The following is a 23,959-nucleotide window of genomic DNA, read 5'->3' as shown; positions in this document are numbered from 1 at the left end:
ACAGGAACAGCGGAAGGATGAGGCAGGATTCCCAAACCCGGGAGTAATGAATTCGGACATTGGAATTGCAACACTTGTTCCCTTAGATGGCATCTTAGAGTATTTGGGGCAATTTAATGAACTACGGGACTCAAGAGTTTCTCTGTGTGGGCTGAGCAGCATTAACTGCACACAAATGCTCTCTCAGGGCCTGCAGGGAGGAAGAAGTCCCTTCCCTCCACAGGAACTCTGGCTTTAGAAATACAGATGTAGGTACAGTCCTACGGTTTATTCTGTTTATTCAACACGACTAAGGTTTTCGACCCTGCTGAATTTAGGCTTTGTAGAAAGCTTTTCTTCATTATTGCTCATGTTTTAATTCCTCATCTCAAGTGTAAGAATACTTGGTTAAACAGAGTGAATAAAGTAGAAAATCATAAGAAAGGAAAAAAACCCTCCTATTATTTACATTGCACATTCTGTTCCTAGACCTCTCAAAGCTATTACAAACTGAAATCCTAAGTGACAGGACTAAAAGATGAGAAACACGAAATGCAGTCTCTTGTGTGATTTTTAACCTGTGGGATTAAAACACTGAAGTACCTTTGAAGAAGTTTGTCTTAATACGTATTTGCTACCTTAACCTAAATTCATGACACATTAAAAATCATTTTCCTACTACTAGATGAGTACAAAATGAAGGTAGCAGAAGATAAATTAATGGATTCACTCCAGAGCATACATAGCTCATTTTCCCAACAGACAAATCTGATTGCACTATGTGCCAAAATGCAACAGCACATCATGAAATGAGAATAACACTGAGTCTAAATTACTGTTGAAAAGTAATTTGAAATTTCACCAGTCAAGTCCCTTGCCCCATACTACAGAATACTTACTTTTCCACAAAGATGACTGAGAACAAAAAGCTAATAAACTGGCAGGAGAAATCATTAAACATCAGGCTAAGTGAGTTTGAGGTAAACCTAAAATGACATATTAAGCATCCTACCTGGCACAGAATCACCAATAATTATAAAAACCACAAAACCCCCACAACAGACAACCCCACTTCTAGACTTCAAAAGCAACAGAAGCCCGTTCTCACTTTACTTACCTGAGGTTTCTCTGCTCTCTCACACCTGCAGCTCAAGCACTGCATGATGTACACCTGCCAGGTCTGTACTACTTATGATGTCTCTTGTTGTTTTAAATGAAGGTTATATCCCAACTGCCAGAAATTATCCACTTAAAACAGTTTTTTAAACAAGACATGTTAAAATAGATAGCATTTATGTACTGCTCCTGAAGTAAGGAGAATGTCTCAAGCTAGCTGAACTCTCAAGCCCCTACAGCCTGATTCTCTCAGGCAGTTTGACTCAGGAAATTTGCAAGAAACCACCTGCAACTTTTTAAAGCTGAAAACATTTGGCAACAACTTGCTTAGAGGATTTGTTATTAAAGCCATCAGGTTAAAGTGCAGTTTTAACAAGTTCTACCGTAAACCCTTTATCTGGAAAATGGCATATGCAAAAGCAATGAGCATTTATGAGGCTTTGAGAGGAACATGAAGGAACCCCAACCAAAAGTGATACATTTTTTGTGCACTGTTATCCCTAACTAAATGCTGTTTAAATAAATGCAAGGTTGTGCTGCTACTGAAAGCTTGATTCTCAACACAAAGAGCAGTTGCTGCAGACAAGCATGGCTATGGTTACAAAAATGAACACAGAAGTTAATGCAAAAGTCATCTCAAAAAAGTTTATTAGCATGATTAAAAACGTGAAGAATGACAGTAAGAGAGAAAGTAACTTAGCATGGAAGATTATCCATTTCAACAGTTTTTATTCAACAAGGCTTGAACTGAATGGATAACTTTATTGCCAGATTTTGCTTGATTTCTTTCACAACAGTTCACACTGTATCGGTTTCACCATTATAAAGACTATTGCTTTTGTTTGGATATGATCCCTGTTGCAGGTAAGTATAAAAAAATATCCCCCATTGCTGCTGGATTGCAGAATGCAATGTTGGTTTAAGAGCTGGTAAAAAAGAAATTCTCAGCTGAGGAGTCCATTTAAAAAACAACCTTTTTTCCCCCCCTAATCACACTACAAAGAAATACATTAGTATTTTGGCCTTTAAATTTCTTACATGGTATTTGTTTAGCATGGCAATCCCAAAATTCCCTCCCTTTAAGTAACCATAAATCAAAACCCTCTTTCAGAGGCTGCTTCTTGGGTTAGACTGTGGAGCTTTACTTCACACAGGCTTACACTGGCTTGAGGACGAAGACAGCATCATCCAGCACGTAGTAGTCATTGTACATGTCACCTTCACAGAGGTAGGGCAGTCTGGTGAAAGCCTCGATGGCAAAACCTGCTTTACTGAAGACTTCTGGCAGGCTGTTCACCTGTTCTTCCCAAGTGTGCCCTTTGATTTCCAAAACTTCTGAGGGTTTTTCCCACTTGCCACCTACTGAGAAAACAGAACAGCTTTGTTTCAATTATAAAGAAAACTTTATTGTGTGCTGCATTTTCTTACAGAAAGCATAATTACACTGATTATGTTCCATTCCACGCTACACAGGAGGTTGCCAAACCCCTTGTAGATCTGCTGCAAGATCAGTTCTAGTTTGTCCCTGTTCAAAAGCAGCTTCTTTAAGGTTGTCTTTTGTTACATTTTTAACTAGAAGTCCCAGGAGTGGCTAAAAGGTAACTGCCATTAGTGAGGCTGGGGTCCAGCAGACAAGCGCACAGTTATTAGAGTTACCAACTTGGAAATTATGATTGGCTGTGAAGCTTTCACCAGTGTATCACCACATTACAATGGATGGCTACTTTGTGCCTTCAGTGGCCATCTACTAGCTGATCTGCTAAAGGCTGCTTAGGGTCATATAAAACAAAGAAGCTGATCACTTGCAGCATGCTGGAAAATGCATTATTTGTTATATCCAATGAAATAATCTGAAGGATTATAGGTACAACTCTCAGAAGTTCAAAATTTAAAGTTTTTCACTCATTTTCCAAGTAATGTCATCCACAACAAACAAAAGCTTTCTGGCTTGATCTGTACCTTTAACCAGTTTGCTAAATGCAGTAGTAAACACCCTTCTAAACAGGAAGTTCTACATCTTGTGATTAAGACAGTTCTGCAAATCCAAATATTTCCTAAGTTCCTCTTCCTTCATGAAGATTCATTTCCAGAGAGATACAAGAAATGGCATCTTTCAACAAATTAAACAACGTGCTAATGCTGGCATTTGACTGTATCCTGTATGGTGCTGGTAAGACTTTAAAAATATTTCTTATATTTTCTCATTTAACAGCAGTTAAACAAGTCTGAGAATTTTGTGGTTATGATTTGCAACACAGCTACAAAATAAAAGCAGTGAAAAGTTTTACTCAAAATCAAGTTAATTTCTGCTATCTTTATAGAACTTCCATAGTACACAACTGCTAGCAAATGCTTTTTTCTTCCAAAAGTCTGAAATGCTGCTGTAACCTGTGATTTATGGGTCAGATCCCGCTGCACCTCCCTGCCTGGAACACTCCAGAAGCAGCCGGGTTTCACTGCAACTGTGTTTGTTTGGGAGGAGGGTTTGGGAAGCTCAGCAGGCAGCACCTACATGACCTGAGGCCATGGAGTTCTGCTCTGCAAGGACACCAGAGCCTGTGGATAAGGTGGAAAAGAGAAGGGGATCAGCTGCAGAAGCACAAGCTACCGTCTTTCACCACACAAGGGTGCAAGGACACCCACAACTTAAAATTTTCAGATTGCTGTAGCTGCTGTGGAATGGCTCTGATATGGACCTGACACAGAATCAGCTTCATTTTATTCCTGAAGAAGTCACAGACACTGAATCTGATTGGATTTGGTGAGAAAAATGGTGAAGAGACAATGTTAATTGTTCACCACGGACAGGTTTACAAATTGTGTATCAGCAGTACACTACGAGATTTCAGTTTATTTATCTTCTAATTTGTTATTTTCTGGCAAGCACAAAAGGATGCTGTTTAGATACTACCTTTATTCTCACTGCAATAATTTCAATGCCATACTTTAAATAACTACACAACTTATTTGAAAAAAAATATACTAAAACAGAATTTACACTGTGGATTTCAATAAGGACTTTAAAAAACCCCTTCCAGACTAGTCATATTAAACCACACATTATTTTAGTTACTTAATTAAAACGCTCTTCTCTGATTACCCTTCCTGTTTTCTCTGCACACATTTTTAAATGTCAGAACTAACAAGCACTATTATTCTTAGAAACCCAGAGTCAATATGTGTGATGAAGTGGAAGAATGTCTTGGAACTATTGTGAATTCTAATCAATGTTATGACGTTGCTAAATTATAGATGTCTTGATTTATGACATTTCCACTGCCTGCCTTCGGGTTGTCTGGCTTGACTCAGACCAGTGGAGGAGAGAGAAAGCCCTGCAGAACTGCTCCACTGAGCAGCTGCACTTAGGTCACACAACACCCACCCCCACTGCCCAGTACCCCCCCAAACATGCAGGACTAAATCTCAGGCAGGAAACTGCACAAAGTATTCTTCTGGTCTTCTCCAGTGCCAAAGGAAACATTCACATTGCTTCACATCTATCAGTCCTCTCTATTTTGTCAGAAAATAGAAAGCCAAGTGCACTACCCCGTAGACGAAAGTGTGAAATTAGCACATGTGCAAGCTGTAGGAATTATCTAAGAACAAAGTTCGCTGAAAACAGCCTTAACAATTTCAAGTTTGAAACGCGGCTGGTTTCCTCCTTTCCTCCCACCTTTTCCTGAATGAACCAAAAGCAGCTGTATTTTCTTTTTAGACTGTACCTTGCTTTTTAGCTGTCCCTCATGGTACCAATCGTTCCTTCCCAACAGGTGTTGCAGGTCAGTGCCGAGTCACTGTAACACAGCCCAGGTTTCAGCAAGCTGACTCCTCCACGAACAATGTGTCCCTAACATGCACTTTCTCTGCCTCTGGATGCTCCTCCTCCCCACCTGAAGTTCTGTGGTTTCGCTTTTTAACTAATACACATCAGGATTTGTGTACTCCTGGATGCACAGATCATCAGAAGTACAAAGTACACTTATCAGGAAATAACATCTTACTTCAGATAAAAGATCTGACTGTAGATGACAATGCTGTTTATATCTGTGGAATAGCATTTTCAGACTCAGGTTCACCCCTCTCCAAACAAACAGGAGATGGAACAGTACTAATGGTAACAGGTCAGTTGTTCATTCCTTCTTAATGAAGCATCTTATAAGAAATAAATTATCTTGTCTAAATACTCTCTTTATTTATACTTTCAAGAATGACATTTAAGATGGAAATACCAACAAACCCATTAGGAGTAGTAGGACTATATTAAGATGTTATTAGTAAAACCAGAGGGATTCCACAAATAAGCATCTCAACCTCGTTTGCTAATTAGCCTGCTCTATCATATGATGATGATGACCCTAGAATTCTACAAAAGAAAGAAGTTTTGTACTTGTGCTGTCTAAACATACTGTACATCCTCTTACATAAAGACTTTCATGGCTGTCAGAAAGGAAGTTTCAACAAAAAAATGGGAAGTAGAGAAACCAATATTTAGTAGAAGTATGTGCAAGAGAGTGCAGGCCTCAGACCGGGGATTCACTGTGCCAACCTGAGAAAAATGTTCTAAACCTTTGTATCACTTGCCTTCTAGTTAAGAAAATAATGAAACTTCAGAAACTACATTTCAGTTTTACATGCCTAAAATAGAAAAAGAAAAAAAACCCAGCTGGATTATTACTTTCTTTATATTCCTTCCTTCCTTTAACTTCATTTCTGAACAGAAGCCTATGAGCTTTATTCAGATACACCTTTACAAGAGCAGAAAACTGGATTCCATTCTCTCTCTACCCCTAAAGGAAGGGTTTGTAATCAAAACTAACAGGTCTCCATTGCCCTTGCAAACATATGAGCAAACAAAAGGAAAATGGTCTCACAAAGGAATTTAGACTGAAAATGAACCAGAAAAATATTGATGGTATAAGGTTTTTTTAATTCCTCAGAGAAAGGGAGCTGGAATGCAGAGTCTTAAAAAAATTATGTGACTCAGAACTGCCCTTTATTCTAACGCTCATTTTTAATAAAGGATCAGGGAAGCAACACAGCAATGGAAAACTCATCTTCATGATCATCACCTCGTCCTTACTGTTCCTGTACAGCTCTGCTGTGTTCACATCCTTTGTGGTCTACAAGGTAGGCTCAAAGTGTTTTTTCTGGTTTTGTTCATTTTCTAAATCGATACAGTTTTAACATCTCCATAAGGGGAATAAAAACACATTTCTAGATTTCATAACTTTTATGGTTAAGTTTTAAAGAGGAGGTTGGTTCAAGTCCATGAGCTGCACAAACACATCTGTGAAATCCTGTGTGGCACACACCTGGACTCTCAACAGCAACCACATTTTCTTTTTTCAGTAAAGTGTCTAAAAGAAAAGGTATTCTGAAGTTAAAATTACCCTGAGAGTATAAATTTCCAGTAAAGGTAAAATAATTTAAATTTCACATCAAAGTATTTATGAGGTGCAGTAAAGTTACTGCAGACTGACTTAGCTTGTCTACTGAGTCTCTTCATACATGGACAGAACAGATAACAGTAAAATTAAAAAATGAGACTTGGAAGAAGTTTTATGCTTACAGAAACAAACCCATTAAAATGCACATGGTTAAAAGCTATGTAATTACTGTTTTTTGTTTTTTTTTAATCTAGAACAAAATTTGTGCTTAGATAAAAACACCCAGAGCTACAACTGGAACTGTTACATAATAATGAGACTTAGACAGGAGAATCAGGACTTCACAGTCCTTACTTCTATGATATGGTAAAATGGTTCTTTCCTGTAGTGACCACTGTCCAAGCATAAAGACAGGACTGGCTTTTTCATTTTTGTTTTTCTTTAGAAGTGAAGGTACAGAATGAAGAGTACAGTGGGAAAAATTAAACAAGCCTTCTTCAGGGGAAAAACTGGATCTATGATGCCATTGGTTTCTTTTTGAGATTAAGTTGTGTTTCAAGCAGGTCCCACTGTGCTCAAAGCAAAAATACTTGCAGTATCTACTACTAGAAGCTGAAAAAAACTTTACACATGTGAAAACCTCTCTGATTTTTCCTATGGTATCAGCTGATCTAGTGAAACACTTACCTACAAACTGACACTGCAAAAGGGCAACAATTTTAACTACTCTGCTAATTTCTCACCTTATATCTTATGTGCTTTGTCATTTATTTTCCCTCCCTCCAGTTAAAACCAAAGCTGCTAAAGAAAAGTGGGAAAGACCAAACAACACAGAACTACGTATGTTACCATGTTATTTGCTTTGCCTGTGATTCAGATCTTCTTCTTGTTGTCTTTTTAAAGTATATTTGGCATCAAATTTGTGATTAATTGATGATTCCATTGAAGAGACGTTCCAAGCTGTTAAGGCTTCACTTTATATTTAACTAATTTTAACAAACCAGTTAATTTATTTTTAACCCATTGGATACATGGTAAAGTTAATCTATGTAAAGGCCATCTCTAATACACTGTTTCCTTTAGGTTTTAAGTAAAGTTGGTTCAAACTTCTGACAGTAACAGGTTTTGCTATTAATTTTTTGTTTCTTTAAATGATCCATTCAAGTAAGCGCTAATGTGTTTAAAAAACCAACCTGGACCATTATGTATCCTTGTACAAAAATCAGAAGCCATGCATTTAAATATCCATTAAAGAAGGTGCATATGTTAAGCAATGCAGTAGTAATGTAATTTAAAAGCCTTCTGCTTGCCAAACTGTGTGGTTTTAAATTGTTACTTAGTAACATTCCCAAAGACAAATCCAGGTAAAAAACCTGAATTACAAAAGGTAGAAAAAGATGCTTCCTCCAACATAAAATGTTGCACTGAACAAAAATATTTTAAATAATTTGCAGAACATAAATAGTGGCCGAAAAATTTTTCAAGCAATTGCTCAAGAACTTCAAAAGCAGAGATACGCTCAACACAGCCAGCAGCCTGTGAGTACGCACCTACTAATACCTAAACTTATGGGGAAAAAGAGAAACCAAAAGGTTTTAGGAGTACAGCGTGCCCATTTCCTTTAAAGTTGATAGAGGTGTAAAAAAAAGTATTCTGAATGACAGTCAGACATTATAAAGCATTATAAATGGCCATATGCATACAATTACATATCTATCTATTTACAGATGTGTGTGCAGATATATATACACATACACACCCACTCCTTTTAAAATTATGCATGTACATTTAAAAATAAAATTGCCAAAAGTTTGTATTTTGCCAAGAAGAAGTCTGGTTCTGGACTGTTTGCTAAATGCTTGGAGCTATTAACAGGTCACGTTTGAAAAATATTTCTTTTGCAGCTCCTCTTGCTCCCTTAACCCAGAATAGGGGACAGAAACATAACAGAACTATTATAAAAACTCAGGAATATATTTAAAGGTATTTCCCCTCCTTCAGCACACAGAGCCTAAACTAAGTATTCAATATCAGTGGGTAAAGAAAGACACACAACTTATTTCATCATTCCAAATTTATGCCATCAAGTCTTATATGACAATAATTTTACATGTGCCATGTAAATTATCAAAAAAACCTGCAAAACCAAACCACACGACTTTAGAAGTCACAGGTATTTACAAGCAAAGAAAATGGCTTCAAAATTTTGCTTCAAAAATCTTGCTTGAGAAACAATGTTAATTCTTTCCTGTTCTGAGTACAGAGACCATTCCAAGATGCAAGGAGGAACCAAATGAAACACAGACCAAAGTCAAGCACTTCTCCTACATACATTTTACTTCATTTATTTCCATACAGCTCCAATCATTTTCCTCTGTAATTACCCCTTTAAAGACTTCAAGTCCCTGCTGACATGACCTGGTCTTTGGTTTGAGCATCAGATATGAAAATATGGGCTATGTTTTACTGCCTCTGTGCTCCCTGGAGATTAGGAAAAGTCAATAGGGTAAAAAACATGTTCTGAAGCCTGTAGATACCACATGGACAAAAACAACTGGGTAAGAGGGGAGAAAGGATTTTACTGAAACACTAAAGGGATGGAGTTTGCCTCAAAAAAGGAATTTTGCCTTTATTTAAAAAAAATAAAAATCACCTCAATAACGGAACACTTCTCTCCCCAGGATGATTCGGAAGATGGCACCGTTTATCAGAACAGATGAGAATGTGCAGCACTTCAGATCTGTTCAACAGTTCTGGTGCAAGCAAAGGGGCTGGTGAGGAAGTTAAGCCTCTTCACAGACTTCCTTTGCTTTAAAGGGAGAGGACAAAACCTTGCAGGGCAGTGTTCTTCAAGAGTATTTTCTAAACAGATCACCAGAACCAAGTGCATTGTACCTTACATCTGTGTTACCCATTCCATTTTCCATTTCCAAGAACCCTGGGAAAAGACTTCATCTTTGTAAGATAACTGCTGATGCTTCATAAAAGTTTCCTATTTTAGTTTAGATTGAATTCTGTGTCTTCTTTTTTTTCTCTTTACATAAACTTACATGTATTCCTTTTACATGAACTGGGCAATTGTGAAACACGTTTGATAATTTACAGCAACAGAAAATAAACTCGTTTCATGGGTGAAATTCTGGGTTGGGTCATATTAATGGGATAGCTATTGATGTACCATTTACAGACCAACACTTAATGAGCCTTAGAACAGCTTAAACAGAGCAAAACCTGTCAGGCAAGCAGAAAAAAGTGACAATATAAACACATGCACTATCCTGGCAAAGCTCATTTGGGATGGGAGCTTCCTCCAAGCTATTTAGGAAAGTAATGCTCATTGTGAAAAGCTTGTTCCTCCAATACTAAAATTCACCTGCTAGACTGGCAACCCCCATCTCCCAGTCCTACCATCCCAAGTCAGGAATTTTGCCTTTGCATGCCTGTTCAACATGGATACAAGCACAAAAAAGAACTACACTATCCAGTCAAAGGAAGTATACTGGTTTTTTTAAAGTACCTTTTTCAGCAGTTACTACCCAGCCAATCTGCAAAATCAGCACTTTTACAAGATACCTGTTGGTATCAAGCATTTTCCCTTCTAAAGAACAGCTGCATCTTTTATTGTAATTTAAATAAAGCAAGGCTTTGTTTAACAAATGAAGTGGCATTTCTCACTTCAGCAGGATGAGAACTGACAACTGAGACAAAGCAAGGGTCCATCTTACACACTACTGTGTTTCCAGCTCAATTAATAGCATTTCAGGAGGATGGAAAAGACACCTTTGCCTTCTCATCCCTGTCAATCAATCACAAGGGTATTAATGTGTTCAACAAGGAAATTTCACACTCCCAGGCTCCCAGTGTTCACTACTTCTGAAGTATGGCATGGCATTTTTATTTTAGAGAAAATTACACCAGTCTAGTCATGTATTATCCAATAATGACTTTTTCTGTCTGTATTAGGAAATACAAAGGATTCTCATATGACTCTATGAGATACCTATTAGAAACAAAGTTGTGGTAATATTTGTTCTTAGTGACTGGGTTTAATACCTGATGATTCATTCAGCTCTCTGACCTAATTTAGAAATCTGAAATAATTGCATTCCTGGTTGTCCTGCATGGTGAAATAAAACTGAAAAGCCCAGAGAGAATTTATGATTAAGCTCCTACGGACTCTAGGTGTCACTGTCATTCCACAAACAGTGAGCACAGATCTGTATTTTAATTCCTCCTCCACCTTGCTTTGTTCTCTTAGAGCAGGTTTTATATTATTCACATAGACTGTTTCCACCATTACCATCCCCTTATATTGCATGTAATAACCCAAATATCTCATTTTGATTAAAATAATTTCTCCACTTCTATCTATGGATCTGCCACTGGATCAAACACCTTACCTGCCCCAACTCTTTTCCATTTGTTCTCCCTCTAGAAAATTCAAGTTTCACTATGTGGGTCCAAGCTGGTTTTAATGAGCTGCTACAAGAAGTTACTTGAGCCATGAAATGTTCTCCTCTTTGAATGTTCCAAGTATAATTTTGTTACATATAAAACATATGTACATATCTATTTTTAAAATGCATCATCATGTAAAACAGCTGAATGAAATACTGAAATCCTAAAATGTTGTTTAGATCATGAAGATAGTCTGGCAGTTCACTGTCTGTTTCTTTAGCCCACAGTTAAATTGATCTTAAGTGGGAAGGCTGTAACTTTTGTGTGTGTTAACCTGCATTGTGAACAGTTTATACGAGTCCATATCCATAACAGTGGCAAACAGACAAACAGAGCATGTTTTTAAGTTTCAGAGAATATTAAGGGAACAAAAATGCCTTCAGCAAAGTGACTCATCTGCCAAGTCACCATCACGAATAAAATTATGACACTGGTTTACGAATCATCTTACAACAGCATTTCAGCTTTCAACAAGTAGGAATGAGTGTGTCCAACAATCACACAACAGGTGTCCAGTCCCTTGGGATTTATAAATTTAACTCTCTCTTCTCCTCCTAGTGTAAAGTAGGAGACTAATGATGGAGGATATAAGCAGGCTCAGAATAGTTTGTTCCTTCATTTATCCTCCTCCTGTTGAGCCAGGGAGTTGTACATGGTCTGTCATGGGGTTACCCAACAAAATGCAGAAAAGTAGATGTGGGGTGCAATAGTGATTGCCAAACACAATGGCACAGAGTTTTGAAGGCACACAAAAAAAGAAGCACTTCTCATTTTTTGGTTTTAATATGCCAGTGAAAGACTACAAAGACACTGCTGTTATTTGGAATTTTGAAGGATTTCTACAAGGGGAAGCCATATTGTTCCACATTACAGGAACAATAAGTTGCAACTAAATATGCTTGAAATACTTTACAGATGCCTAAGTCAAACCCCAAATCTAATTTAAGACACACTACTTTTCAGAACAGTTACAAAATTACAAGCTCAAATACTGTATTTTAAGTAATTCTTCATCTGTTGGCATTACTTCTTGTACTTAAAACTTCTTTTCTCCCTTCTCCCACCAAAACACCATTGGCATGTAAAAAGAGAAAATCAGATTCAGTTTGATGCATTTGTGATTGCCAGAACATGATTAGTTCTGTATTTTCTGGGCATCCATGCCTTTCCACAGACAAGTCTTAGCACTCAAGGAGAACCAGAGGCCAAACAATGACTGATGATCATCAGCCTCCTGGAACTCAAACCACCTTCAGGGTGCTTCAACCTGAATCCACAATCACAGGCATGTAAAAAAGTTCCTAGTCTCTTTAGAAGTTTAGTCAGTGGGACAGATTAATCTGAAAATCTCTCATATATTTCTTTAAAATCCAAGTAGGGTAAATAATTGAGTTTTAGCACTGAATTTTACTTTTTTATTCCTGCTACTAGTACAAGGTAAATGAATACAATACTAGTAGTGGTTGATATTTGTATTTGTAGGGGTCTGTATTTTACTTTGAGACCTCATGTTGGAAAGTCAAAGTTATCTCCCTATGAATTTTTAGGTAGGATTCATCTGGAACACTTCAAACAGCTTGACCTGAACTACCTATCCAGCACTAGACAGTTCTGATGGTTTTGCTCAATTGGTCACTAGAGACAGCTGGAGTCACCTCTAGGTAAAAGGCCCTAATCAGGGACCAGTTTTCCCAAGCTGTTCCAACACAGCTGAAATGTGGTAACTTGCAGAACAGGATCTGTGACTTCAATATTTGAGCTTTTTGTTGGTGCCAACAATGTATTCTGTGGAGTTAACAAAACAGCTTACATCATGTAGCCTATTTACCTATGATTTCATACTTCTGGACATGCCCTGTTATTTGCAAGAAAATCCAATACAAACATGTCATTTATTAAACATTTAATTTGGGATACTAGATCCTACAAATGTTTTCTTTAACTGCCTAAACAGCTGTTAATCTGTGCACTTACCATTTTCCACATAGGGGTGGAATGGCAGAACCAGTGCTAAGATGACTCTGCCTCTGGTTGGCTCCAGTACACTTCTAATATCTTTTAATACAGTCAGTGGTTGATCACAGCGATCCAGCAAATTCAAACAGCTGATAACATCATACTGAAATCCTGTGTTTTGCCATTCATTTATACCAAGCACCCTGTGAAAGGAAAGACAAAGAGATACAGTCTGTTGAAGACAAAAATTCCCTGTGGATGTGTTGACAGTGCAGGTAAGGTCAACCATTTAGAGAACAGCCAGACACAATCCCTTCTGGTCTTTTGGAAAAGAAAACTAAATCAGTGAACATCATGGCTACATGTCCAGCCCTACGAACCTTGATACTGCCTGATAAACATCAGGTAATAAAGGAGACAAAACCCAACACTGCTAACATCAACCAACTGCTAACACAACATCAGATGTGTTTGTTTTTCTGCTTTTGTACAGGTTAGCCTTTTCCATAACAATCAAACAATAAAGGAATTGACTGACAATACTGAACATTAATTAAATTACAAACAGATTGCTGTAATGTCTGATATAAAGGATGTAGGAATTATTCAGTACAATACCTGTATTTCTTCTTCTGAAGCTGCCATATCATAGTTTCAGACAATTCAGTGGCATAGATTTCTTCAAAATGAGGACTCATTACTTTAGTGACTTCTCCATCCCCAGCCCCTAAATCGAGAAGTCTGTGGGATTTCCATTCAGGATTTATTTTAAGCAGTCTTTGAAATTGTTCTGGGGAAAACACAAACATTGAGCCCCTTCCCAGCAGCCTGAAATGTAAAACCAAGAAATGACCAATTTTGTACAAACTTAACCGGACAGGCAGTAAAGAAATTTAGAATGTGCTTTGGCAGGAACCAGTCACACATAGTATTAAAAAAGGTCACCACTCCGATAAATTCTAAATCCAGTTCAACTTGCCTTGCACTTCTCAGAGCTCAAACACAGAGCCACATGCAGTTACAGTGGTTAAGACTCCAGAAGGAATTTGATTAGGTAAGGAAGAGCTTGTGGAGTGCAGCTCAAGAAAATGATTGCATTAAAACAGAAAAAGGAAGGGGAAGAGAAAGAGAAGCAAAGATAAAGACTGAACTTTATTTGTCACATCTGCAGGTCTGAATCTCTGCCACCTACTTTAAAAAAAAACCAAGATAAAATAACAGAGGAAATAAAATGGCTGCAGACACAGAAGTATGCACAATGAATGAGGAATAGGATGTGGAAAGAGGAGACAGGGAACAGATTTAAAGAAAGGATGGGGGTAACACTGCTGGAGGGGCAAAAGAGATTTTTTTAATTCTATGTTACAATGGCTTTTGCTGCTATCTGCAGATCCTGCATTCAACATGAAAAGCTGTGGAACAGAAAATAGACAACTCATTAAGGAATTGGGTAGAGGTGACAGTTGGATTCCTTGTGGATCAAGTCAATGACATACCCGCCCATAACTGTTTGAAGACTACACAGTGACACACTTCAGCTGTCATAGCAGAATTCAATGATGAAACAGTTAGAAGAACAGGCAGAGGAAAAATAACTGGTCAGTAATAGACTGCAGGTAGATAAATACTATTCTTTAAACTCCTGTCGGATAGCAGGTTAAACTTAAAGACAATGAGCAGGAAAAAAAAAAAACCCAGAAAAAAGATAAACAGAGATAAAAAGACTCAAAGAATAAAAAATGTGAAAAGGAGGGAGCCTAGGAAAGACTGACTGTACTAAAACCCAAAGAAACAAAAAGGACAGAGTATACAAAGTCATAGAGAAGAAACTAAGCAGGATATCAAATGTATAAAAATAAACAGACTACATCCAATTTAAGTAGAGGCCCCTTGCAGCACACATGTGTCAGTCCACACTGTATAATTGGCTCATAGCTATTATTCCTAACAGCATTATGAGGTGTTATTCAAAGCCCTGAAGAGCCTTTGAAAAAAAAAATAGAAGAGAAAGGAAGAAGAGACCAAAGGAACCTTTATATAGAGCTACACATAACTAAGAACACCACAGGGAAGCTCATAAAGTCATCTGGGTAGAAAATAAGGAAAAAGACTATTTTTCTAGTCCCAGTAGACAGCTCCTATCTTGTGTCAGACTGTGCAGAAGTATGTAGCAGGTGCAGAGGTGGGGATACTGGAGAAATTGGCTAAATGTAATAAAATGCATTCTTTAGGAGGTCAAAACTGATAATCTGTTAAACGTGTCTGAATGAGGTGAGGTGAGCAAAAATAGGCACTGACTTCTTTGAAAAAAATACTAAAGCACCTATGAACAGCCAAACTCCCCTGCAGCTGATGCAATAAGAATAGAAGAATGCTGTTTGATCAACTTATGTTTTCCTGCCCTGCTGATGCAGACACGCTACATCAGAAGTTTCCTGTTCCACTGCAGCTTACAAACAAATTGAGGTGGAATTGTTTTAGAGAATAAGAGGAAGGACAGAATTCCACATTAGTGTTACAACATTTGGCCAGCTTTGCGCTGTTTGCCATGATTTGCAGTTGGCAGGTACACACTCTGCAGTAGGAAGAGTTTTAGGTGCAATACAGAACTGACTGGATACAGCCAACAACCTGCACAATCACAACAGTAACTGATATGAATGTGGCAGTAGGGAAAGGGCAAGGTGTGGGGGGAGAAAGCTGAGGGAAGGGACACAAAGAAAACACTCTCTTAGTTAGAAGAAAATTACACAAGTTATAAAATACAATCAGAATCCTCTGTCTTTTATTAATAGCAATTAGCTCCTTTGTCCCCCCATACTGGAGATAGTGATCACCAGTTAAGAGGGCTGGGCATGATGAGCACAGGAGGGCATTTCACATCTGACAGACCAGCAAAGGGAAATTACACATTTTGAAAAGCTGGCAGATTAAGGGGTAGGGCTTAACACTTGAAAACTCTAAATCCAAACAGTATTTAGCTTACCCAAGATCGACTTTTCACTTACCCATTGATAGATGTTCTGGACATAAAAAGGCTAAAAATAGAGGACACAAAAGAGTGATAGAGCTGGATAAACAGCCAGCCTGACTTCTCAATGCTGTTGTTTAAGAAGATCTGTGTTCCTTGGTCAAGGTAACTCTGGACAAAAATGGGCTGAAGGGATTCAGACAACTGTTCTGTGTTGCAGACATACCACTAGAGAAAGAGACAAAGGATCATTAAAAAAGTTCAGCAATGTAAACCCAAAAATAGTAAAAATAATACACAGAAAGCTATTATCAATTTCCATAAATACTAAAGTTTAGTTTTTCCTACAGTCTTTCCAACAAACTTCAGGTTAAAATTAACTCAGAATTGTAACAAAGTGAGGACTAATTACTTGCTAAGAAATAATGCTTTAAACTTTTGTCTTAATCATTACTCTGTTCTTTGAAGATATCTACAAGGTAAACTCCCTAGAAAGCCAATGTAGGTTCTCTGTGCGAAAGTTGTATTTAAAAAATTTAAATTTCTTTTTTAATGAAGAGCATCACTATTATTTTTCACTCTCCTACACTGACATGGAGTTATTCCCAGTCTTTCTCATAAAATGCCATTGTGTCTGTTTTCTACCATCAAGAATTATTCTCTACAGCCAACACCCTTTTATCTCACCCTTAAATCTTGCAATAATGTGCCTTAATCTGACTGCATGTGTTCATTGTGCAGATAGGGAGCTTTAAGTATCCTAAAGTGAGATGTAGAGTTTTAACAGAACCTGGTAAAAAACGCATGTGGAAGGACAGAAACTGTCAGCTGGGGTAACTCCCCCGAAGATTTAACACACAGGTGCTCAGACCCTGATCCCATCACATTCATTTGCCTTGTTGGGAGAGGAACATTCACTCAGTGCAGGTTTACACAGCCTTCAGCACAATGGAACTTCCAGTCACTACTGTAATGGGACAGGATTCTCATCCCAGTGTGTGCAGCATCCCAGCAAGCAGAGGGGAGCACACAGTGCACCAAGGCCCTTATGCCAGATCAAACACTGGCCCAAAGCAGCGAGGGAAGACCCTTCAGCTGAGCAACAAATGTGCCTGCTTAGGATTGAAAACCACCTGGAAATGGGTGCATTTCTGGCAGAATCAGGCTCGTGACTGTACTTTCAAACACACTTGTAGACAGAACAAGTGAGTGATCCTTTCCTCTGAAAAACAGATTCTGAGTCTGCCCCAGGGATCCCCGAGACTGCTGATTCACTGGTTTAGGTCTCTTCTCACTGCAGCTCAGTGCTTGTTAAATAAAACAGCACAGGCCAGTGAGTCCCAAAAGGAATCCTTAGTGGCTCCTGAAAAACCACTAAAGCAGCAGCTTGTGTACTTTGTCCATTCATTCAGAAGCCAATTCCAAGAGCCTGGCAGAAGCAAATGATCCCAAGGAGCTGAGGAGCAGGCTGGGATGTGTCAGGTTCACTCACGAGGCTGCTGCCTCATTCCACTGAACAGGTCTGGAGTGGCTCAGATGATTTGCCTTTTGCAGTGTGTTGCCAGTTTCAATCCAGAAGAAAACATTTTCAAAGCCTTGGGAAACACAGGCTTTGTTCCATAAGCAGCATGACTACACATATGCTGTACCTGAGCTCATACACCTTGGGGTTCTGCACTGAACTCTCACCTGCAGTTCCACTGAAAAACAACAGTCCTGCAATTCTTGTCTTTAAGACTTCTGATTATTGACATAACCATTGGCAGAAGGGTGATGGTGACAACTAACAGAAGCTTGTTTCCAAAATTAAGGTGTTGTTCACAGATCTCCACTTTCTTCTCATTATGGTTTAGTGGGCATGGTGGTTATTTGGTCAAAGGTTGGACTTGATGATCTTGGAGCTCTTTTTCAACCTCAATGACTAAATGACTCTATGATCCTTCATGGTTAATCTTGCCAATAAGGTTATTGACAACTACCTATATAACACCAGTGAATAACAGAAATGCTAACAAATTGTAAGACCAAAACCCCCCTCACCAAAAACTCCCAAACCCAATCTAAATTTCAAATTAAAAAAATGGTGAAAACCAGCTTAATTCCAGAACTACTTCCTCAGAACAGAAACTGCTTTTGTTTTCCTCCATGTACAACATATGAAATGCCACTAGTTTCATGACAGAAAGTGTGTCAATCTTTTATCTTTTCAGATTGTTGTGCTAAGACCTTTGTTATAATAAAAATGATAAACATTGCAACTCTTGCCTAATATTAGTAAAAGGATTAAACACTTCTTTAAGTGTTAAGTCAATAAAACTGCAGAGAGTCAAAGTACCAGGGGTCTCAACATGCAATCCTTGCTTACCCCACAAACTCAGTAACCATAAATCTTACTAAATGTACTAAATAATCAATACCTACATTTAAAATCTAGATCTAATATAATAGAGATGGAGATTATCCACTGCAGACCATCTACCTGTGAATGACACAGGCACCTCCACAACACATTTTCCTGACTTGTTTTTCTACTACTGCTTTTAACAACACAAAAGACTTTCAGACTTTCTTTGTTCACCAGAAGGAAGTTCTTCCTGTAAACCTGAATTCTGCTTCTCTTTGTACTTATGTCTTGAATGATCCAAACAGCAGACCACAAGCATTAAATTCCAGGGATACATCCACCCAGCAAGATTCTGGATGTCAGTGCCCACCCAGAGCACTAAGAACGCTGCAGTAATGGATCAGCAGGAAGAATTACGGTCTTCCTTTGTACAGCAGTCCTCAAGTGTTTATACTACGTTTTCTTCGTTAGCTCAGCTCTGCATATTTAACCTAGATTAAGCTGCCAGCTTCCTTCTGCACTAAGAGTTTCTATTAGCCCTTCTAACTCCTGTCAGATTTTCAGTAGCATTTTGCCAAAACACAGTGCGGATCTGAACACGTTCCAAATGAAATCTATCACATAACCATTGCGTTGCAAGGGCATAGCCCTTAACTTCTCCACCAGGTACCGACCCATGTGGCCACACTGCCCAAACATAGCACTAACCTTTTATCGCAGTCGGATCCCATTGCAACAACTCATTCCTAGTTTGCCACCTACTACTGCTCCAAGGCCTCTGTGGGATTCTCAGTTTCCCACTTTTTTTTGTTTTCCTCTAGATGCACCGGTACTAATTACAAACATCTCTGTGATTACAAACCCCCTCCCGTCACCGCCACCTGCAAACTTCACTGGAGCGCTCTCACAGGGCTCACCGGACAAACCGGGGGTGGCATTGAAAATACCGGGGTGCACATCCTCAGCCCGGGGTGCGCGTCCAGAACCCGGGGCGCACCTCTGCCGGGAGCAGCTCCGGCCCCGACCCGCTCCGGCTGCCGGGACAGGCGCCGCTGCCCCCGCCGGTACCGCCGGGCTCGCCCCGGCCCCCGCGGCGACCCCGCAGCGCCGGTACCGCTCCGCGGCGCGTTCCGCAGGCAGGGCACACGGCAACTTTCTCACCGCAGGACCGAGCGGTTCCCTCTCTTTGTCTGCGCTGCCCGGCCCGGTGCCCCCTCAGCCCGCACCGCGGTCCCCGCTCCTGCCGCCGTTCCCCCCGGCGCACCCCCGCCCCTGCCCGGCGGAGCTCCCCGGGGGCGGGGGGTCCCCGTGCCGCCCCCGCCGCCCAGCCCGGCACGATGAGGGGAGGGGCGGGCAGGGCGGCCGCCGCCGGGGCTGTACCTGGTGGTTCTCCCTGGCGTCCGGGGCTGGCTGGCGGTGGCTGCCCATCATATTCACGTAGAGAGACCTGGATAAAGGGCTCCGCAGGTACCGGGCAGGGCCAGCCCACATCGTCCTCCTCAGCACCCACAGGAGCAGGGTGTAGCAGCCCAGCCAGCACAGCCACAGTCTCATGGGGAAGGGGCGCGATCAGCCCCGCGCGCCGCCGCCGCCCCCCCGCTCCATGGCAGCGGCGGCTCCGCTCGGGGCCCGCGCACACGCTCCGGGCGGAACGCGCCGCCGCGGCAGCGGAGCCCGCCCGGACGCCTTCGCTGCGACACGCCGGGGCCTGGCGCGCACCGGCTCCCTTCCTCTCCCTCGCCAATGGCCGGGCGGGGCCGCGCCGCGTTCGAACCGGAGCGGGGCTGGGCGGGGCGGGCCCGCGGCGGCTCGGCCGGGCCCCTCGGCCGGGCCCCTCCTTCCTCCCCGCCCCGGGCACCGCCGGCAGCGGCGGGCAAGCGGCGGCCGCCTCGGCGGAGCTGGCGCACGTGCTCGGCGCCGCCCTGTCACCCGCGCGCGCGTGCGCAGAGCGCCCCGGGGGGCGCAGGGCTGAGGGGGCCGGGGGGCGCGGGAGGCGCGGGGCTGAGGGGGCCGGGGCTGAGGGGGCCGGGGCTGAGGGGGCCGGGGCTGCGGGAGGCGCGGGGCTGAGGGGGCCGGGGCTGAGGGGGCCGGGGCTGAGGGCCCGGGGCTGCGGGAGGCGCGGGGCTGAGGGGGCCGGGACTGAGGGGCTGCGGGAGGCGCGGGGCTGAGGGGGCCGGGACTGAGGGGCTGCGGGAGGCGCGGGGCTGAGGGCCCGGGACTGAGGGGCCCGGGGCGGGACAATTGTTTGTAAACAGCCGCCAGCGAGCGGTGTCTTTATCTGATTTGATGGCTGGGGTCCAGCCCCTTCAGTTCCTGGTAAGGATAGCACTGAGGTCAAACCCTTCTGGGATCCCGGCTTGTACCTGGAACTTCCTCTGGTCAAGCACTGATCATACCCAGCCTTGCTTATCCTGGGAAATGAGCAAAACCAGAGCAACAACAGAATAGTGCCAGAGGATTGTTGTGTTCAGTTCATTTTCACTGATGTTTAGCCTCCTTGAGGAAAGTTTTTGACTTGAGAACTTTAGACAGTTTTCCACTGAAGACTGGGGTTTTTTCTCTCCACTGGCTAGATGGGCTAGAATGCCTTTTTGGTATATTTTTATTTGGCTTGGGATTAAGACTCTCCTTTCCATGTGTGCTATTATTTGTAAAGACGGAGTAGTTTTATTTTTTTCCCTCCAGGAATAAAATAACTTCGTAATCAAAATCCAAAAGGACAAAAGCTGCTTTTTAAACAGACATCTGCTGACAATGTTACAAACCAATAAATAAAATTGCTTCAGGTTAGTTACATGTTCACAGGGAAACATATCTTGGTTTTATCACATAAAAAATACAGATAATTGCTTGCATGCCAAATAAATTAAGAACTTTGCTAGCTTTTGTCTTTGCATTGTTAGCATACAACCTGGGTGTGTTTTAGTGAGATTTTTCAAAATTCCTACCCAGTGTTACATTTGTCATTAATATTCTGATGCAGTAGTTGTATACTCAGCATATTTTTCTCTTGACAAGCTATAAAGAACTCACTATTCATGCATATTTAGGTAATAATTTTGATGTATAGTCATTTGCACATAAGCTGGTGGAGTTGTAACCAACTGCTGGACAATCTGAGCAAACCATTTTTGGGGTAAGTGCATTGCTTTGTCATTCAAAGCAGTTTGTGTGCTGGGAGAGGATTTCCAGAAATAATGGCATCACTTCTCTTCTACTTTCTGCTGCACTATTTGGATGGTGGTTTTTCTTTGTCTTGATGGAAAATTTCTATAATCAGTTGAATCCCTGGAGTCTTAAAGGTCCCAAACACACCCAAGGGTGTGTTTAACACAGCCCTTGCTGCTTTGTGGTGATCCCAAGGAGCCTGGCCTCTGGAGCAGGCTCGGTGGCAGGGCTGCCTGCACAGCCTCGTGTAGTCTGCGATGTGAATCCTCAATTTTCCCAGTAAAACACAATGATAAAACAACTTTCCCTTCTATTATTTAAACATTAGCTGGAAAGGGATTACCAGAAAGAGATCTTTAAGGTAAACACAGGTATCTAAAATCCTCTCCCCCAAAGGTTGTGGGTCTGTCTAGAGCCTTCAAACAACTCCCCCCAGTCTCAGCTGTATGTTCCTTTACAAAACCAGCTGGAATTCTTTCGCCTTCGTGTGGACTACTGAGCTTTTTCCCCAAGCTCGCTTAATTCTGCAAAGAAGTGCCTAGAAGTACTTGTGGAGATGTGGCTTATCTTAAGTGTTCCTTCCCCTTCCTGCTTGTCTTTCCTGACAGCACCCATTAGGCTGTAGAACTGTATTCAAATGTAAACATCCCTACTAGCCATGTCAACACAGTACGCTCGTGAATTACTGAGCAGTTCCAAAAGCAGGGCAGCAGGAGACTGGGAAGGTCATTTTGTACAAGACCAGAATAGAGGTAGGCCTGTAAGCTCCACAAAACATCACATTTACCCACTTAAAATTAAATATGCTTTGTTGTCATTTCTTCAGTATTTTCACTCTATCACTGACCATATCTTTTATTACTACTATATTAGACTAACATTCTTTAGTGTGTATTAGGCAACATCCTTTTAAGCCTAGCAGACACTTCTACTTACTGATTTTCAATAAATAAAATTCATTCAGTGTATTAAGTTCCATATTCTCAGAATTTATAGAGAAACTCTTAAGAATGGATTCAAGCATCACATTTCTCCTCCTCTGAACCTACCACAGCATTTCATATTTTATACTATACACACACAGCCTCTTTATCAGTTATGAGACTATTTCAGACACTCTTAAATTATCAAGATTAGACTGAGGCATTTTTCCAGCAGTGGGAGTTCAAGCTCAGATACTGTTGGCTAATAAGGAGAGAAAGCAGGGAAACCAGCTGTTGCAAGACACTGAACTTTTGCCTTTGATCATCCTTTACTTGATTCACAGCCAAAACCAATCGTGTAGGTTTAGCAGAAGATAACAAAGTTTAGTGGGTGACAGAGAAATGGAGAATAAGCAACGTCAGTCACAGCACAGTGCCAACCTTCTACTCCCGTAGGAACACCACCACCCAAATTTAAAGCACTTTTCCAGTCCTCTTTGGGATTGACTATTGATGCTCTGCAAGACATTTCTCCTGCCCTTATAGCAAGGGAAATAGGACAGACAAATGGGAGGATAATGCATAATAAATTAGGAAAATTATTAGTATTTTACACCTTAAATAAATTGTATTGTCTTTCTCAGGTTTTTTTTCTAAATTGGTTTATTCTATAGTTAATGTCTCCTATCTTCAGGGTGTCTTGCTTAGCAATCTTTGATTACGTACTTTTCCTATCTGAATTCTAGAGATGCAGCAGTTTGTAGAGCCTATTCAAACTGTGCATTGAGTCATATCACTCCTCACTCCTTTCTTATTTCAGCAAATTTATGGTAACTTTACCAGACATTTTCCAGAAAAAATAGTTCTGATGATTTCAAAGAATTCTTGATGTAATTTTGGCTCTTAAAACCACTTACTAGATTTCCTGTTGTATAGCACGATACTCTTCCAGTTGTACACTATATTCTAATAACTTAATATTAGAAATAACTAACACAGTCACCTAACAAAGCCTATTTGCAGTACAGTAACATTATATTATTGTAGATGTTAAAATATATATTCTATAAAGATGGAATGAACATGGGAAATTTAGGAAATACAGAAACAGTAAAGAAAAAAGAGACTATTTTACTTGACTACCATTTTAAAGGAAACTTCAGGGAGAAGACTGTTTCATATAATGAATCAAAGATTATATTAACTTAAATTCCTTTTTGCTCCTGCCTTTCAGACACAAAATAAATTCATATAATGCAGGAAATCTTTTCAAATTCAAAACCTAAACACAGGCCATATCTGCTCTGGTATTTGTATTTACCTATCCACAGAGTATTTACACAAGTGATGCTGTATGTGTACATAATGCTGTTAGCATGCACAATGCAAATGGGCAACACTATCTCTGACAAGACAGATAAAAACCAGATAACACAACTTCAAACTTCACCACAGTTCTGGCTTCTTGCATTTTAACATAAATCTTCATATTCCTATCAAAGGATTCATTTGGATTTCTAAATATTTAATGATGCTCTCCCACTTTTTCACGCATCGCCTTGAAAGCACTTCAGACTTCAAAAAAGGTAAGGAAATATGTTATTTCTACTCTGCAAATGTAAAAAATCAGGCACAAATGAATGTTTTTTTCAACTCT

At 40.5% G+C, this 23,959-nt stretch overlaps 2 protein-coding genes across 4 annotated transcripts; one reads left to right on the top strand and one right to left on the bottom strand.

Moving 5' to 3' along the window:
- Nucleotides 1-1,726: 1,726 nt before the first annotated feature.
- METTL9 (methyltransferase like 9) lies at nucleotides 1,727-19,894 on the bottom strand. Of its 3 annotated transcripts, none has more exons than XM_048321144.1 (5): nucleotides 19,592-19,894; nucleotides 15,905-16,095; nucleotides 13,515-13,724; nucleotides 12,915-13,099; nucleotides 1,727-2,454 (listed from the first exon to the last, which is right to left on the bottom strand). In XM_048321144.1, exons 1-5 carry the CDS (start codon nucleotides 19,763-19,765, stop codon nucleotides 2,252-2,254), a joined length of 963 nt encoding a protein of 320 aa, XP_048177101.1. In that variant the 5' UTR covers nucleotides 19,766-19,894; the 3' UTR covers nucleotides 1,727-2,251. The 3 variants fall into 3 exon arrangements, with proteins under 3 accessions (XP_048177101.1, XP_048177100.1, XP_048177103.1); XM_048321143.1 differs by having other exon boundaries at nucleotides 1,727-2,457; nucleotides 19,592-19,886; XM_048321146.1 differs by lacking the exon at nucleotides 19,592-19,894 and adding an exon at nucleotides 19,129-19,357 and having other exon boundaries at nucleotides 1,727-2,457.
- Nucleotides 3,133-9,619, top strand: IGSF6 (immunoglobulin superfamily member 6). The gene is made up of 6 exons (XM_048321147.1): nucleotides 3,133-3,265; nucleotides 4,866-5,216; nucleotides 6,116-6,222; nucleotides 7,269-7,322; nucleotides 7,937-8,020; nucleotides 9,164-9,619. The coding sequence occupies exons 1-6, from the start codon at nucleotides 3,199-3,201 to the stop codon at nucleotides 9,200-9,202; spliced, it is 702 nt and encodes a 233-aa protein (XP_048177104.1). The 5' UTR covers nucleotides 3,133-3,198; the 3' UTR covers nucleotides 9,203-9,619.
- Nucleotides 19,895-23,959: the final 4,065 nt, after the last annotated feature.

Source organism: Corvus hawaiiensis, chromosome 16, assembly GCF_020740725.1.
Source record: "Corvus hawaiiensis isolate bCorHaw1 chromosome 16, bCorHaw1.pri.cur, whole genome shotgun sequence".
In the NCBI taxonomy this organism is placed as follows: Eukaryota; Metazoa; Chordata; class Aves; order Passeriformes; family Corvidae; genus Corvus; species Corvus hawaiiensis.
This window is presented reverse-complemented; position numbering and strand designations above follow the sequence as displayed.